Raw genomic sequence first — 17,106 nt, forward strand, 5'->3', positions numbered from 1 at the left:
CCAAGTAAAATGAAATCCTTGACAACTTCAATCTTTTCTCCATTTATCATGATGTTGCTTATTGGTCCAGTTGTGAGGATTTTTGCTTTCTTTATGTTAAGGTGTAATTTGTACTGAAGGCTGTAGTCTTTGATCTTTATCAGCAAGTGCTTTAAGTCCTCTTCACTTTCAGCAAGCAAGGTGTGTCATCTGCCTATCGCAGATGAGTCTTCCTCCAATCTTGATGCTGCGTTCATTGAGTAAGTATGGTGAAAAGATACACCCTGATGCACACCTTTCCTAATTTTAAACCACATAGTATCCCCTTGTTCTGTTCGAACAACTGTTTCTTGGTCTGCGTAAAGGTTCTGCAGGAGCACAATTAAGTATTCAGGAATTCTCTCCGTTCTTCTCAATGTTATCTATAATTTGTTATGATCAACACAGTCAAATGTCTTTGCATAGTCAATAAAACACGGGTAAACATGTTTCTGGGAGTCTCTGCTTTCAGCCAAGATCCATCTGACATCAGCAATGATAGCCCTCATTCCACGTCCTCTTTTGAATCTGGCTTGAATTTCTGGTAGTTCCCTGTCGATGTACTGCTGCAACTGCTTTTGAATGATCTTCAGCAAAATTTTACTTGCATGCGATATCAATGAAATTGTTTGAAAATTTCTGCATCCTGTTGGATCACCTTTCTTTGGAACACAATATGGATCTCTTCCAGTCAGTTGGCCAGGTAGCTGTCTTCCAAATTTCTTGGCATAGATGAATGAGTGCTTCTAGTGCTGCATCTGTTTTCTGAAACATCTCAGTTGGTATTCCATCAAATCCTGGAGCTTGTTAGTTGCCAATGCCTTCAGTGCAGCTTGGACTTCTTCCTTCAGTACCATTGGTTCTTGATCATATGCTATCTCCTAAATGGTTGAAAGTCGACCAGTTCTTTTTGATACAGTGACTGTGCGTAGTCCTTCCATCTTCTTTTGATGCTTCTTTGTTGTTTAATATTTTCCCTGTAGAATTCTTCAATATTGCAACTCGAGGCTTGAATTTTTTCTTCAGTTCTTTCAGTTTGAGAAATGCTGAGGATGTTCTTCCTTTTGATTTTCTAACTCTAGGTCTTTGCACATTTCATCATAATACTTTACTTTGTCTTCTCAAGCCACCCTTTGAAATCTTCTGTTCAGCTCTTTTACTTCATCATTTCTTCCATTTGCTTTAGCTACTCTATGTTCAAGAGCAAGTTTTAGACTCTCTTCTGGCAACCATTTTGGTCTTTTCTTTCTTTTTACTGATGTCTTGCTTTCTTCATGTATGATGTCATTCCACAACTCGTCTGGTCTTTGGTCATTAGTGTTTTATGAGTCAAGTCTATTCTTGAGATGGTCTCAAAATTCAGGTGGGATATACTCAAGGTCATATTTTGGCTCTTGTGGACTTGTTCTAATTTTCTTTAGCTTCAACTTGAATTTGCATATGAGTAATTGATGGTCTGTTCCACAGTTGGCCCCTGGCCTTGTTCTGACTGATGATATTGAGCTTTTCTATCATCTCTTTTCACAGATGTAGTTGATTTGATTCCTGTGTTTTCCATCTGATGAGGTCCACGTGTATAGTCGCCATTTATGATGGTGAAAAAAATTATTTGCAATGAAGAAGTCGTTGGTCTTGCAAAATTCCATCATGCGATCTCCAGCTATGTTTCTATCACCAAGGGCATATTTTTCAACTACTGTTCCTTCTTTGTTTCCAACTTCCACACTCCAATCACCAGTAAGTATCCAAGCATCTTGATTGCCCAAGAGTACGGCCCCCAGACACCCTCTTAACTCAGTACAGAAGTCACTCCTGAGGTTCATCCTTCAGCCAAAGATTAGACTGGACCATAAAACAAAATGAGACTAAATGGGCACACCAGCTCAGAGGCAAGGACGAGAAAGCATGAGGCGACAGGAAAGCTGGTAATGGGGAACCCAAGGTTGAGACGGGGAGAGTGTTGACGTATCGTGGGGTTGGCAACCAATGTTACAAAACAATATGTGTACTAATTTTTTAATGAGAAACTAATTTGCTCTGTAAACCTTCATCTAAAGTACAATTAAAAAATAAATAAAATCTAAATAAACTAAAAAACCAAACCCGTTGCTGTCGAGCTGATTCCGACTCATAGCAACCCTAAGATGCCTAAAAAATAAAAAGCATCTTAATTGCATGTTTGATCAATTTCAGACTGCAGAAGTTGGTAAAAAATCTTCATTTTCCTCATATTTGGCATAAGTGGTTGGTGCGTAAATTCGAATAATAATTGTATTAACTGGTCTTCCTTGTGCACATATGGATATTATCCTATCATGGACAGCGTTGTATTTCAGGATAGATCTTGAAATGTTCTTTTTGACGATGAATGCGACGCCATTCCTCTTCAATTTGTCATTCCCAGAATAGTATACCATATGACTGTTCAATTCAAAATGGCCAATACCAGTCCATTTCAGCTCTCTAATGCCTAGGATATTGACATTTATGTGTTCCATTTCATTTTTGAGGACTTCGAATTTTCCTAGATTTATACTTTGTACATTCCACGTTTCTGTTATTAATGGATGTCTGCAGCTGTTTCTTCTCATTTAGAGTCATGCCACATCAGCAAATGAAGGTCCCGAAAGTTTGACTCCATTTACCTCATTAAGGTTGACTCTACTTTGGGGAGGCAGCTCTTCCCCAGTCTTATTCTGAGTGGATTCCAACCTGAGGGGCTCTTTTTCCAGCACTATATCAGACGATGTTCAGCTGCTATTCATAAGATTTTCACTGGCTAATTTTTTCAGAAGTAAACTAACAGATCCTTCTTGCTAGCCTGGAAGCTCAGCTGAAACCTGTCTCTGACCCTGCTGGTATGACCCTGCTGGTATTTGAAATACCGGTGGCATAGCTTCCAGCATCACAGCAATACGCCAGCCACCATAGTATGACAAACTGATAGACGTGTGGGGACAGCAAGACTTAGATTCTAAAAGACTCACAAAACCCTCTTAGGGAGTGATTTGGCCATAAAGCAATCTGATGACATAATCTTGAACATGATTTTTTAAAAAATTGAGGCTCCGGTGCCTTGTCCTATAGGTTAAATACTCATAGTGTGTAGGTTAAAATCAGTGTTTTGGTGATTGGATAGATGCACCCTATGCTGTGGGGAATATCAGAGATCCTGCAACCTGCCTCTTGTCACCAGCTCTAAGCTGGTCCCAGATTGGCCCTTGGAGACGCAGCCACAGTGGAGGCCAAGGCAGGTGACTCTGTAGGAACCTCCGGGCTCAGGGTGGAGAACTCTGAAGTCTTGTTGCCATCCCAGCACCACCACCAACCTCTAAATCTTCGGGGTCAGAGGACATACACAGCCTCAGACACTGGCATGTTGTTCCCCAGCCTGGGCCTCAGTTCTCAATGGAAACCTGCAGTGATTTGAGTGGCTAATCTCTAACCGCCTTCCTCCGAGTCTTTGATGTCAGGACAATTCCCTCCTCAATACTTCAGGATCTTGCCTCTACAGAGGCCACGTGGAGCCCCAGGAGATAGCAGGCCTCCACCTCTGGCCCAGTAGGATCCCCACCTGTGTGCGCCAGGGGGTCTAGCCCACCCCTTCCCACACTCTCATGTCTCTGAGGTGATATATGAATGTTTTGTCCAGACTAGGATGACTGCTGCTCTCAGGTGGGAGATGCGGTATTTCACATCACCTATTTTCATCTTCAAATTAGTATGATTATCTGGCTGTCTGGGGCAAGTCTCAGCTCTCTCTCTTTATGGTTATCCATATTCAATAATAATATTATTATTCCATTTAGAGGTTTCCCTAGAAGCTGGGCCAGGGCGCTACCCCCTTCCGTACTCAAACACTCAAGTGTGTTTGGAGAGCCCTAATCCATTGTGCAGCTTATTTAGGAAAAGTGTCTCTCCCAACAGTCACTCTCCACTGGGGACATGGAGACGGTATTCTTCATTAACCTGCTTTGGTTTCAATTTGGAAATGGTGATTGCTGGAAGCAATCTGAATATCTGAAATATTCACAGATAAAATGATACTAAACAGGTCTCTAAGTCTCCTGTCTGGCTCTCAGACTCCTGGCTGGTGTTGATTTGCTGGTCATACAGCCTGGGGAAGGCCCAGTAACCAAAGCTGGTAGCCAAGTTCCAGTTGGTCTCTGTAACAGTGAGAAGTAGGGAAACAGGTCTCAACAGCCACACTCTGCATTCAGGTCAGCAGCCAAATGGGAAAGTCTAAAAGGCAAGGTGATACCATCCTCTTCACTAAAGATTTTTAAGAATAAAGCACAAAAAAGAAGGAAGAAAATCAAAGACTCAGAGAAGAAACTAGTCTACGGGAATAATAGCCCACATGAACCATGGCCTCATCTCTCCTGAGACCAGAAGAACTAGATGGTGCCTGGCTAACATTACCAGCTGTTCTGACCAGAGACACAATAAATGGTCCTGGATAGAATGGCAGAAAAACATAGGACAAAATTCAAATTCTTAAAAAAGGCCAGACTTACTGGGCTGGTAGAGACCAGAGAAACCTCTAAGACTGTTGCCCTGAAACACCCTTTAAACCTGGAACTGAAACCATTCCCAGAGGTCACCTTTCAGTTAGATAACAGATTAACTCATAAAATAAACAACATCACCTGTGAGTACTGTGCTGTTTAAAAAAAAAAAAATCAACTATATGAGACCAAACGGTCAACATTTACTCTAAAGCAAAGATGAGAAGGTAAGGAGGGGCAGGGAAGCCAGATTAATGGAAACAGAACAACCAGAATGGAAATAATGAGAATGTTGACACATTGTGAAAAATGTAACCAATGTCACTGAGCAATATGCATAGAAATACTTAAATGGGAACTGAATTTTCTGTGTAAGCTTTCACCAAAAAAACACATAAAATATTAAAAAAAGAATAAAGCAAACTGCTGAGTTGATGACAGGAGTTTCTCTCTATGGAAATACTCCAGTGAACAAATGAAGAAGGAATGATAGAATTAGACTGTCACCATTTTGCAACCCCTAACGAATGAAGAAATCGAGGGAATGAGCATCAACGTTTGCTAATACCATAAATGAGACAACCAGATGTTACAGGCCTCCAGATGGAAGAATGCTATATCACTCACAAAGCAGATTTGCCAAAAATTTTTGAACTTGAATCTCATTAAGCCTTTGATCCAAATACTAATTAAAAAAAAAAAAACGGAGAAGAAACATCCTTAACAACACTAGGAGGGTACAATCAACAAAATTCAGATTTTGGGAAAACCTTCAGGACAAATGGCCAGTTCCCTTAACAAATAAATTGCAAAGGAAACGAGAGAGAGAGAGGTGAAGGCAGAGCCTGTGGGTTATCAGAGACTTAAGGGACTTAACCAACTGCAATGTGTAAATGTATTTAGAACTGAGTCAAATAAACAAATTAAAAAAGTAAGTGCACATTTATTGTGCAGTTGGAATAAGAACACTGACTGAATATTTGATGAGGTTAAGAATATGTTATTTTTTAAGGTATGATAATGGTATTGTGGTTACACTGTTAAGAACAGTCCTTACCGTTTAGAGGTTGTTCTGGAATAGTCACAGATAAAATGATATATTGTCTGGGGGAAGTGAGTGGGGGCAAAGCTGAAAAAAGCTTGGTCATGGGTGGATGATTATTGCAACTGGGTGATGGATACATAGGGTTTCATTGTACTCTTCTGCTATTTTTTGTGAATGTTTGAAATTTTCTGTAATACAATTTTTTTAAACAAGGTATGATATGCATGGGATGATTAATTTGGATGATAGTGATGGAGAATAGAATTATGATGGGTGGGACTCCTAACAAAACACAATAATAAAAAAGGCCATCATTTATTAAATGCTTATGAGCCCAGCACTGTGCTAAGTGCCATCCATGCATTATCTCATTTAATCTTCACAGCACCCCTGTGAGGCAGGCACTATTGTTATCCTAACTTACAGATGAGGACACTGAGGTTCAGAGAGGTTAAGAAACCTGCCCAAGGTCATACAGCTAGGAACTGATCAGTAAAATCCAAGACATAGATGCAGGCTGACTCCAGAACCTGCCCTCTTAACCATTTGCTCATTTATCGTCCCAAGATGCCCAAGATGCCTTGTTATCCACTGCTGCTATCTGAGCTTCAGTTTTTGCTCCAATACCAGCACTTTTTCTACTCTACCACCTTGCCACTTAAAAAAAAAAAATTACTCTTTTTCTGATATGAAAATCCAAATACTAAAGAAGTATATAAAGTGGGAGTATGGTAATTTGTTTGAGAGAGACTCGGATGCACTTCAAAACAGAGGTCAAGATTAAGGCCAGTAGGAGGCATCTTTCCACAGAGGGGAAGCATTAATGGCTGCTGATAGGGTGTGGGTTTAACGAGTGAAGAAGGAGTTTTCATGGTCTATTTGTGAACAAGAAAAAGCCCAGTTTCTCTTTAATGCTGGGTGGTGTCTGGTGCTCTCCTATCTCCTTTTTGCCAGAACAAGCTGGATGCCAGAAGGGAACCATAAGAGAGCCCAGAAGCCTCAGGGCCCCTGGTACCAGACCAAGTTCACCCACTAGCAACTGCCTCAAATCACATACATCTTTGAATTTTGAGACCAGCTCTGCACCCCAGAGACAAAGCCCTTTCTTTGCGCACGTGACCTTCTCAACGGAGAGTTTAAGGCAGTTCTGTCTAGGAAAAATGGATGAGATCGTGATCATTTAATATGCTGTTATTTCCAGTGTCCTTGATATTTTACCCTCTTCCCTCCCAAGTGCCTCCATCTAGCCTAAAACCAGTGCTCCATCACCTCCAAGGTGGAAAATCACTGGTAAAATAACTTAATGCTCATAACTTTGAAGATAAACTAATTTTTTCTAAATGCCCATTTCCTTTCTATCAATGGTGTTCTCAATCTTCAAACTTAAAATATATATAGAATGTCCAAGAACGTTTATAGCAGCACTATTCATTATAGCCCAAATCCAAAATTACCCAAATGCCATCAATGGTAAGATGGAACAATAAATGTGGTATATTCATACAATGGAACACTACACAGCAAAGAAAATGAACACTTGACAACCACACTCAACAGTAGGGATGAATGTCATCAATGCAATGTTGAGCAAAAAGAAGCTAGACACAAAAGATTCAGCATGATTTCATTTATACAAAATTCAAACCAGGTGGAACCCGCCTATGCTGCTAGAAGATAGGATAATGGTTACCTTTGGAGGGGAGAGGGACCAGGAGGGTGGACGAGGGGGACTGTTAGAGTGCTGGGAAGGTTCTGCCACATGAGCTAGCTGCTGGTTGTACAGGGGGTTCACTTTTAGAAAAATTCATTAAGCTGTACACTGATGATCTGTGCATGGTTCTGTTTTTATGTAATACTTCAGTAAAACATGTAAAAAACATAAGCAGAATTAAAACAAAGTTACGGTCTAGTAAAGCTGTTCAATTACATACAAAGACAAAGAGTTTGGCATAGCACCCCAAGCAATATCCAGTTGACAGTGACCGACTTCCCAAGAACTTTCGTGAACACCATGTTATTGTATGGCCCCACTACCAAAGTCTCAGGACCTTACCTATATCTTCCTTGAGGTCAATTTCAGCTGTGGTTGGGTGGACAATGCCCTCCACTCTCATGGAGCCAATATGGCTGATGTCACTCTGGGTCAGGGACAACTGCATTAGGGAGAAAAGATGGAGAGTTGGGAAGGATCAAATCCCACCGAAAATCTTCATGTCTTACCTCCCTCCATTAATCCTCTTAATTATTTATACTGAATGTCAGTAGGAAGAGACTGCACATGGAGCAATGATCTCAAGTTTCCCAGGCACTTGGTTTTCAGCAGACTTTTTAGAGCTCAGTGGATTTGATCTTCATTTTGAGACTAGCAGCATGGAACGAATCTGCGCCTCTTCCAGGAATGGGAATGGGACCTCCCTTCCTCTTTGTTTCCCTCTAGCTCAGGCCTTTGGTTCCCAGCCTTAGTGGCCTTGGTTTGTGATGGTGGGTCCTTGGTAACTCCTGCAAGGGAAGCCCAGGTCTCTGTCTCTCTTCACACAGCAGCACTGATCTTTTGGGGCAGGGCTGTGAAGCCAATGGCTTTGCTGGAGAGAAGTGAAGGGGGTTCTGGGAGTCTGAACTGCCTAGGTCTGGCCATCTGCCTTTTGGGGACCACATTCTTGGGGTGATACTTGTAAAATGCTGTCCTACATGTTCACAGCCTAGTGGAATGGAGGGCATAGTCTCCCCATGTGCAAGAACTTTATGTTCCCCTGTGTAAGTGAAAGAAAGCTTATCTAACTAGGGGCAGCCCCTAAACCATTGGGATCAAACCACCAGTGTCGCTTCTGACTCATAGTGACCCCATGCATGTCAGAGTAGAACTGTGCTCCATAGGGATTTCAATGGCTGATTTTTCGGATGTAGTTTGCCAGGACTTTCTTCTGAGGTGCCTCTGGGTGGACTAAACCTCAGTCTTTCAGTTAGCAGTCAGGCATATTAACTGTTTGTACCACTCAGGGACACCCGTGGACAATCCCTAGAGGGGACATAAATTCCGCCTCTTTGCTTCCCTGCTTTCATATGATTAACTGACTGCTTCCTTGTGTATCTTATTTCAGCCCCCATTCGCTTGGTAGATAAATCATCTGCTCAGTAAACTTCACACATCTGGGAATGAATTATTTGCATCTTTGGCTGGGCTGCTATTGTGCTGCCAAAGACTGGTGAAATGTATAGCCCTGTTTGTTTTCTTTCTGTAGTCTAGAAAGGAGAGCAGACTGAATTATTGCCAAATAATTCGTTTCTAACGCCACGGATATTCAGGAAACATATATTTCTATTTTCTTTCTTTGATAAATTACATTGAACTGTAAGGCAGGCCTCTCAAAGGTAGTTTGAGAAAGTAAGCTCTGGATTTTTTTGATGGGCACAGAAATAACCGATGCTTGGGGAATTCCCAGAAAAACCAGAAATGTCATTCTATCTGCTGACCAGAAGGCTTCTCTAGGCTTACCTTTGGCCGACCAATGTCAGCATTCATTCCCAACGTGAGAGAGCTGGTTCACACTCACAATATAGAAACTACCATATCTGTTTGGCTTAAAAATGACTAATTCAAGGACAGTGCGGACGCTGTATTCGAGGAGCAAAGGATGAAGGAGGCATCATTGCTTGTAACAGTAGGTTATAAAAATGCAGTAGTGTTTTATTACAGCACATTACAGTTTTCTTCATTACCTTCTGCCCTAGAACAAGGCTCTTAGAAGACAGGATGGTGAACCCATCTCCTGGGCCATCTTCAGAGGTGGAATTTGAAGTTCCTTCTTTATCACCGTCCTTTGGTTTGGACTGTTGGTAGAAATCAGAAGGACAGATGGAGAACAATCCAGAAAAAGCCCAAAGTGGTTTTATTAAGCTCCTCTCATGGCTGCTACCAACCTTGGATATAAAAGGAAGATGTTAGGCATTATGTTCTACTGTTTCTCCACTGAGGGAAGCCATGAGGAAAAGACAAGGGTACTGTAAGAAATGAAGTGTGTTAAAGGTGCCCACACGTACCTGTAGTCCTCACCCAAACCTGGACACACGTACACTCTTCTTGCTTTTCCCAACGTCTGTAGCTTATGATAACAACCACCAGAGCCAAGTGGGGTTGTTCACAGTGCACTGCTCAACCACACTCCTCGCCAGGATTTTCCTGGGGTACACTGGAGGCAGTGCAGTAAATTCGTATAATCTTTTGTATTATCATGGGGGTCTGCAGAATGAAAATTGATACCCTCTAAGGCAATGCTGCCCATAGAACTTTCTGCAGTCATGGAGATGTTCTATGTCTGTACTGTCCAATGCTGTTGAGCCCTTGAAATGCAGCTAGTGCAACCAAAAAAATGGATTTTAAATTTGATTTAATTTTAATTCAAATTTAAATAGCCACATGTGCTAGTGGTTGTCGTACTGGACAGCACATCAAAGTATTACTCCACAAATGGCATCTCTGAGTGAGAGCTACTTTGCATGTGAAACTATCCCAAGCACCTAAAATTCCATGGGCTGAACTCAAGGGACTCTTTATGGGAGACCAGAGATTTTTCAGTATGCGACATGGAGTTCTGTACAGAAATAAAAATTAGGGTTCCAGGTTATCATCTCTCATCTGAAGATTTTGGTGGGGACGAAGGACGAGGTCTGGAACCATGAAAATCACCCACAGTTTGGGTGTGGAAACTTCTAGTAGACCCTGTTTGATGACGTTTGATGAAGATTTCTTCTTCTGTGTACACACCCTTGTCATTTTCTCCCAGCATCAAGCTGCAGAGTCCTTGGTCCTTCAGAGATGCTGGCTACGCCCTCATCTTTGGCTCTTTAAACTTTCCTCTTGTTTTGTGGGAGTCCCTGGCTCACAAGATGCAACCTTGGCTCACCTTTTTGGACGTCCGTGGTTTGGCAGACTTGGATTTCTTGCCTCCCTTCTTGCCCGACGTGGACTTCCTTCCTCTTTTCTCTGGGGGAGGGGAGAGGATAGTTTCAGACTTGCCTTTGGTCCCTCGCTTTTTGGCCAGCAGTTCGGGGTGAATTCTGGGCAGGACGCCTCCACTGGCGATGGTCACTCCTTTTAGCAGCTGGAGAGAGAAAATGCGTGAGCTCGTACAGCAAAGGGCTTTCTAGTTCTGGATTTAATACAATTCCAATTGCTGGCAAAACAAGTCTTAAGTCTGGTTTTTGGTTTCCTAAAGAAATTGCATAATACACAATTTCAATGGTTCCCCTCGTTCACTTGTACAGCTTTTCTCTGTAGGCATCAAGTCGTCCTGTGATCTCGTACAGAAAGCAAAACAAAGCAAAGCAAAATAAAAGGGTTATAGAGGTTGACACCAGGGTTGTTGCCCAGGGCTGTGGAATTCCAGACACAACAGGGGATAAAGAGCTCACATGTGGGGAGCATAGCTTGACAAAAATTAGGCTCGAGGTCAACACAAGGACGAGATCCAGTTAACCACAAACCAGTGGTCTCCACACGCTTTTGATCATACAGTTCATCAGTAACATATGTTTGACCATCACCCTCCAATTATACGTTTATTGACTTGTAAATAATCAACACATATTACTAAACCAAAAACCAGTAGCGGCTGAGCTGATTCGAACTCATGGTGACCCCATGTGTTTCAGAATTGAACTGTGCTCCATAGAGTTTTCAATGGCTGTGATCTTTCAGAAGTAGATCACCAGGCCTTTCTTCCGGGGTGCCTCTGGGTAGAATTGAACTGCCAAACTTTCAGTTAGTAGCCAAGCACTTAACTGTTTGTACCACCCAGGGACTGCATGTATTATTACACTAATATATTCTGTACGTTCCAAAGCAACACTGCTCCAAGTGTGGTCTGCACAGCAGGGCTGGTCTGGGAATTGTTAATTACCTGCCTGTGACAAGAGACGTGCAGAGACTGAGAGTAAGAGTCTAGAAACTTTTATAGCAAACAGAGTCATTGTTTATCTATTGACTCTAAAAACATCGGGGCTTGTATTTCTTTAAAAAAATTTTGTTTTTCTAGTAATTTATTTTTATTGTATTTTTGAAATTATCAGTGCACAATAGATTGGAAATAATAAGAGCTGGTTCTTCACCACACGTGGTTTGAGAAGAATGAGATATGAAAGTAAATATAAATAAACATTCTAATATTATGTGCCTGCCACCTTGCATATCCTTGGCGGGGGCGGGGGCACGGGGCAGTCACTCTGCTCCGGAGACCACTGTCATGAGCCACAGTTAGGGTCCGTTCCAATAGATAAGGAGGGATTCGTAGTCAGAATAAACTGTTACCAAATGAAGTTTGGGTGAAGAAACTGAGAATAACATATGTGTACTGTCCTCCTTCCCAGCACCACACAGAGCTTGCCTTTAAAGAGGAAAAGAAGATCTGGAAAGACTCAGACTGTATAACGGGACCTATTCCAGAGGCAGTTTTAATTTGAATCTGAATCATACAGCTCATTGGACTTGTTCTCTCATATGGTCTGATTAAAAATAAATAAATAAATGGGTTGTGACTGTAGCAGGAACGACTCTTGGCCAGCCGGGTCCATGTGCAGAAGCTTGTTGGGCAAAGCAATTCTGTGGCTGGTCTCAGGCTTCAGACATACCTGGTTGAGCTCCTCATCATTGGCAACGGCCAGCAGGATGTGTCTTGGGGCTATCCGAGCCTTCTTGTTGTCCCTTGCAGCATTCCCAGCCAATTCCAGAATTTCCGCTGAAAATAGAAAAGGGCGTTAATAGGCAACCACAGAATGCAGTCTGAGCTTTAAAAGCTTTTTTTTCAGAAATGGCCTTTGAGTTCAATCATTTTTATTCATTTATGATTTTTATGCCTGGGTCTGGAAAGAAATTTAGAAAGCAGAAAAGAGCGCAGGTCACAAACAAGTAAGGTATTTTAGCAAGACCTAATATTCGACCTGTGGCAAAGTCTCCTAGTTGTCCATCAATATATATTCTCCCCCTTCTTCCTTAGTATTTGGATCCCTGATTTTTTTGCTGAGCCCATAACCACAGGAATGAAGACTACGTTTCCTAACCTCCCTTGTTGATAATTGTAGTCATGTGACTAAGTTCTGGCCAATGAAAGGTAAGCGTTTGTGTTGTTAGTACTTCTGGGAAGTGTCCGTCAATGAAGGGGCTGTGCCTTTCTTCCTTACTGGCTGACTGAGGGAGGGCATGAGAGCTGGAATTCGAACAGCCATCTTCGACCAAGAGGAAGAAGTCATGAGTCGTGGATGGTGGAGCAACAAGATAGAAGGAAGCTGAGTCTCTTATGATGGTGGGGCCTCCTTACCAACCTGGACTGGCTTCTCTGCACTTCTTCTGCCATTGTCATTAGAACTTAATTCTGACCAATTCAGAACCCTACCATAGGACCTGAATTTCCTTCAGTCTCCATAAAGCAAGGCCTTCTCTGAAGAGACTAGTGATGTAGGTAAAGTCTGTCTTTGGTGCCCACTGGGACCCCTTTCATAATTCCTTTTTCCCCTTTGCTCTCTTCCCACATCGATGCCCCAGGTTGCTTCTGTCCCAAAGCAAAACTGATGGGAAGAACTGACTTATACTGCAGGATGAGGAAATGCTTAACCTCAAAAGTGAATTCCTAATGGGGATAACCACGACACCTGGATAGGAGGGTATGTTGGGGCCCAGCGTCTTCCATGTATCCCTCAGGATCTAAGCATGGTTCTGACTTTAATAAATGACATTTGGTAAACATGAGAAAGCTGATAACAAGGAATTTTCCTAGAACTGGTTTGCATGCTGTCAAATTTTTTTGGTCAACATTAAAGAAAAATATAGCTCGGAATTGGTTTATACCATTTGTATGTCTTTTCCATTCCTCCTCTTTTTATTATTTTTCTTTCTTCCTCAATTTCAGAAAGATGTTCTGCTAAATCAAATTTGGCTGCCTTCAAAAATATGAATGAGCTGTAAAAATTCCTTCCCTTAGAAAGCTAGAGTCAATGTGCCAATGTGTTGTCAAAGTGATAATGCAGAAAAATTTGTGTGCATGAGCATATTGTGTGTGTGTATGTTCAGGAGGATCTGCCAGTGCAATGACATAAATACTAAGCTCTAAAATTAACAGGCGATTCTGTATGAGTCTTTACAATCAATCTAATTTCAAATAAAATAGCACATGAAATTGCCATCATTCATAAAATGGTAATAGTAATAAGCACTTGGCATAAGTATGCCATATTAACTAAGCAAATGTGATTAACCAAAAATTAGAATAAAATAAACATTAGAGTTAAATATTTATATGGCGTTCCCATAATGAAAAGCGCTAAATCACTGCAAACTCATTCTCACGCCATCTTTTCCACGTTATTAAGCAATGAACACTGTGTCTTAATCTTAACAAAAAGAAAGGGGCTCCATTGTTACAACCAGAGCTTCATTTATACAGGGATCATATTTCCTGAATCAAAGATTGGGGCATGGAGTTTGAGAAGTATGACCATACTTGTTGGGACAAGGTTGTTGTCCGCTGCGATCAAGTTGGCCCCAGACTCATGGAGACCCCATGCACAATGGAATGAAACCCTGCTGGGTCCTGCACCATCCCCAGGGTTGGTTGTGGATCAGACCATTGTGATCCATAGGCTTCTCACTGGCTGATTTGCAGAAGTAGATTGCTAGGCTTTTCCTCCTGGTCCGTCTTAGTCTGGAAGCGCTGCTTAAACCTGTTGAGCACCTCCACTGACAGACAGCTGGTGGCTGCGCATGAGGTGTACTGGCCAGGAATTGAACCTGGGTCTCCTGCGTGGAAGGCGAAAATTACTACCACTGAAATAACACTGCCTCATATTGGGACAATGGGAGACAGTATTTGAAATTAATGCTATATTACATAATCCGGTTGCTGCATTTGTTTGCTCAACTCTTTCTTTCTCTTAGGAAAGGGTATCCATCAAGAAGGAATAAAAATGTAGTTATAAAACTTTCACAAATAGTCTTGCTTTACAATTCCAGGTTAAAATGTACAGCTCCCCACTGGGGACAATAAAGAGGAGTTTCCTGTACCTGCACATCTCAGGAGAGGGGAACTGTCATTTCCAGGCTCCATCCTGGGAGGAAGGAGCACTCCATTCACCTCTTTTTCTAGAAGGGAGTTTGGGGTGGGGGGACTAGGGAGCCTTCCAGTTTGAAACGTCTGAGCAGGAGAAGTTGAATTGAATGCAGCATCTAGGGCCATCAGTTTCCCAACACCTGTCACCTGCATTTAGAGGAGGAAGTTAAGCTTCCTCCCTGTTATGGATTGAATTGTGGTCCCCCAAAGTGTGTGTCAACTTGGCTAGGCTATGATTCCCAGTATTATGTGGTTGTTCACCATTTCGTGATCTGATCTGATTATCCTAGGTGTTGTAAATCCTTACCTCTATGATGTTAATAAGGCAGGGCTCAATCTTTTGAGATATAAAAAAGAGAAAGAAGCAGATAGCAGAGGGACCTCCTACCACCAAGAAAGAGGAGCCAGGAGCAGAGTGTGTCCTTTGGACTCAGGTTCCCTGCGCTGAGAAACGACTAGACCCTGGGAAAGATTGATGACAAAGACCTTTCCCCAAAGTCGACAGAAATAGAAAGCCTTCCCCTGGAGGTGGCACCCTGAATTCGGACTTCTAGCCTCCTAGCCTGTGAGAGAATAAATTTCTGTTTGTGAAAGCCACCCACTTGTGGTATTTCTGTTATAGCAGCGCTAGATAACTAAGACACTCTCCAAGTTCATCAAATTTCCCAGCAGCATAAAAGGTAGTGCTGATGAGAAGCTTGGTGTGCTTGGGGCCTTGAGGCCATCTCAAGGAAGCTTAGGTTGTTTTCAGACTGACAGAGGCACAGACATTAGATTTACAAACAGAACATCTGCAGGATTCAAATGCGACAAAGGAAGAGACTAAAGGCAGCAATTCCACATACAGCACAACACCTGGCCCACAGCCGCTGCTCAGGGAGTGGGCCACAGGGCTGTCTCAAACTTACCCTTCCACAATCATTTAAAAGAAAGAAAAACTTGATTATATGCTCTAGTGCAAAAGCAGAGGTAGAATTTTTTTTTCTTTAAAATGAACAACTTCTTAATAATACGCAACAGAGAATCTAGACCAAGGAGTTCTCTTCTCTGTTGGATTTTTAGTCTGAACATCCTATGGGGCAGGAACCTCACCATTTAAGTGTTTGAAATAACGTTAATCATTGTTAATACTTTCAAATGTTATTATGACGAATATATTCACATTCACATGAACTATAAAAGTTCACTACTTGAGTGATTTTATTGATTTTAGGCACACAAGTATCCTTATATTGACAATCAATAGGAAAACCAGTTTATATAGCATACATTTGTCCTACTGCAAATTTTGTGGAAAGATCTTTATTCTGTTAAGTGGTGGAGACTGCTACAGAAGTCTATAGACTTCTATACCCCTCACTTCTCAGGAAGTCACACTTCCAGCAATAGTAACCATCTGGAAAACAGTTGAGTATCCGGTAGTAAAAAGAATGGTTCCGTTAGCCAAGAGCGATGTCGGAAAGCTCCTGCACATTGTCTGGAAGAGCCTGTGTCCTCTTGTCTTGTACACAATGTAATCTGACACTGGATATTCCAGCCCAGGAAGGTGGGGAAATATCACATGAAATTTAGGGTTGGGATGGAGGGCATGAGGTGGCCACTGTTTTGAGACTCTGTCCCCCCTGGCTCCTTCTTCTTTGTCCACTTGCCCTCCAAGTGGCAGAGCCCCTGGGTCTCTGTGCCCTCTGCTCTGCCCAGTCTACAATGACTTTTAGGGCAACCCTATCCAATTCAGGGCTCCAGTTTCCACACATGTGCCCATGCTACAAATCTGTACCTCCAGCCCTACCATGGTGTCACCTGGACAGCCTCACCTGGGGGTTCCACAAGTGACTCAAACTTACCATGTCCCCAGATCAAAATCCTGATAGCTTTTCCCAAACCTGCTCCTGCCGTCTCCATTGGGACTGGCACCTCAATCCACACAGTGCTCCTACCAGAGACTGGGCATGAAGGGGGGGGTCATTCCTTCCCCTCCCTCTTCCTCCTCCCAGTCACCACGTGGGGCCCATCCCACCTCATCCACCTCGTATACCTTTGCTCCTCTTCTCCATGCTTGTTGCCATTGCCTGGGTTAAGGCCCTCTTCTCTTCTAGCCCAGGTCATTGTAATGGCTGTCTAAATGGTTTCCCGCCCCCAGTTTTGTCCTCCTCCATATCCATGCCAACAAAGCCACAACTGGTCCATGGATACCTTTGTGCAAATTGGAAAAAGCTGTCCCTTCCTTAAGACACTGTACTTCCCTGTTTTGTTAGAGTAAGACTCTTTACTGCCATCTATTGGAAATTCTCATAATAAATGCAGTCAATTCTTGGTAACCAATGTGTGTAGTTCTGTTCTATTACGTTGCCAAGAATACTGAATTAGTAAATACCGAACCACTGATCCAGGAAAGCCTGGTGGTGTAATGGTTAAATGCTATGGCTGCAAGCCAAAAGGT

At 42.3% G+C, this 17,106-nt stretch overlaps 1 protein-coding gene across 1 annotated transcript in view; it reads right to left on the minus strand.

Moving 5' to 3' along the window:
- Window positions 1–17,106, minus strand: part of LOC101357246 (core histone macro-H2A.2) — a 62,107-nt gene that overhangs the window by 6,299 nt on the left and 38,702 nt on the right. The window contains exons 3-6 of the mRNA XM_004386376.2: window positions 12,196–12,302; window positions 10,473–10,670; window positions 9,289–9,399; window positions 7,625–7,724 (exon numbers count right to left, since the gene is read on the minus strand). Coding sequence (XP_004386433.1) covers window positions 7,625–7,724; window positions 9,289–9,399; window positions 10,473–10,670; window positions 12,196–12,302 — 516 coding nt within the window. The remainder of the gene's footprint in view (window positions 1–7,624; window positions 7,725–9,288; window positions 9,400–10,472; window positions 10,671–12,195; window positions 12,303–17,106) is intronic.

The sequence above is a fragment of the Trichechus manatus genome, unplaced genomic scaffold, assembly GCF_000243295.1.
Source record: "Trichechus manatus latirostris isolate Lorelei unplaced genomic scaffold, TriManLat1.0 scaffold00163, whole genome shotgun sequence".
Classification (NCBI taxonomy): domain Eukaryota; kingdom Metazoa; phylum Chordata; class Mammalia; order Sirenia; family Trichechidae; genus Trichechus; species Trichechus manatus.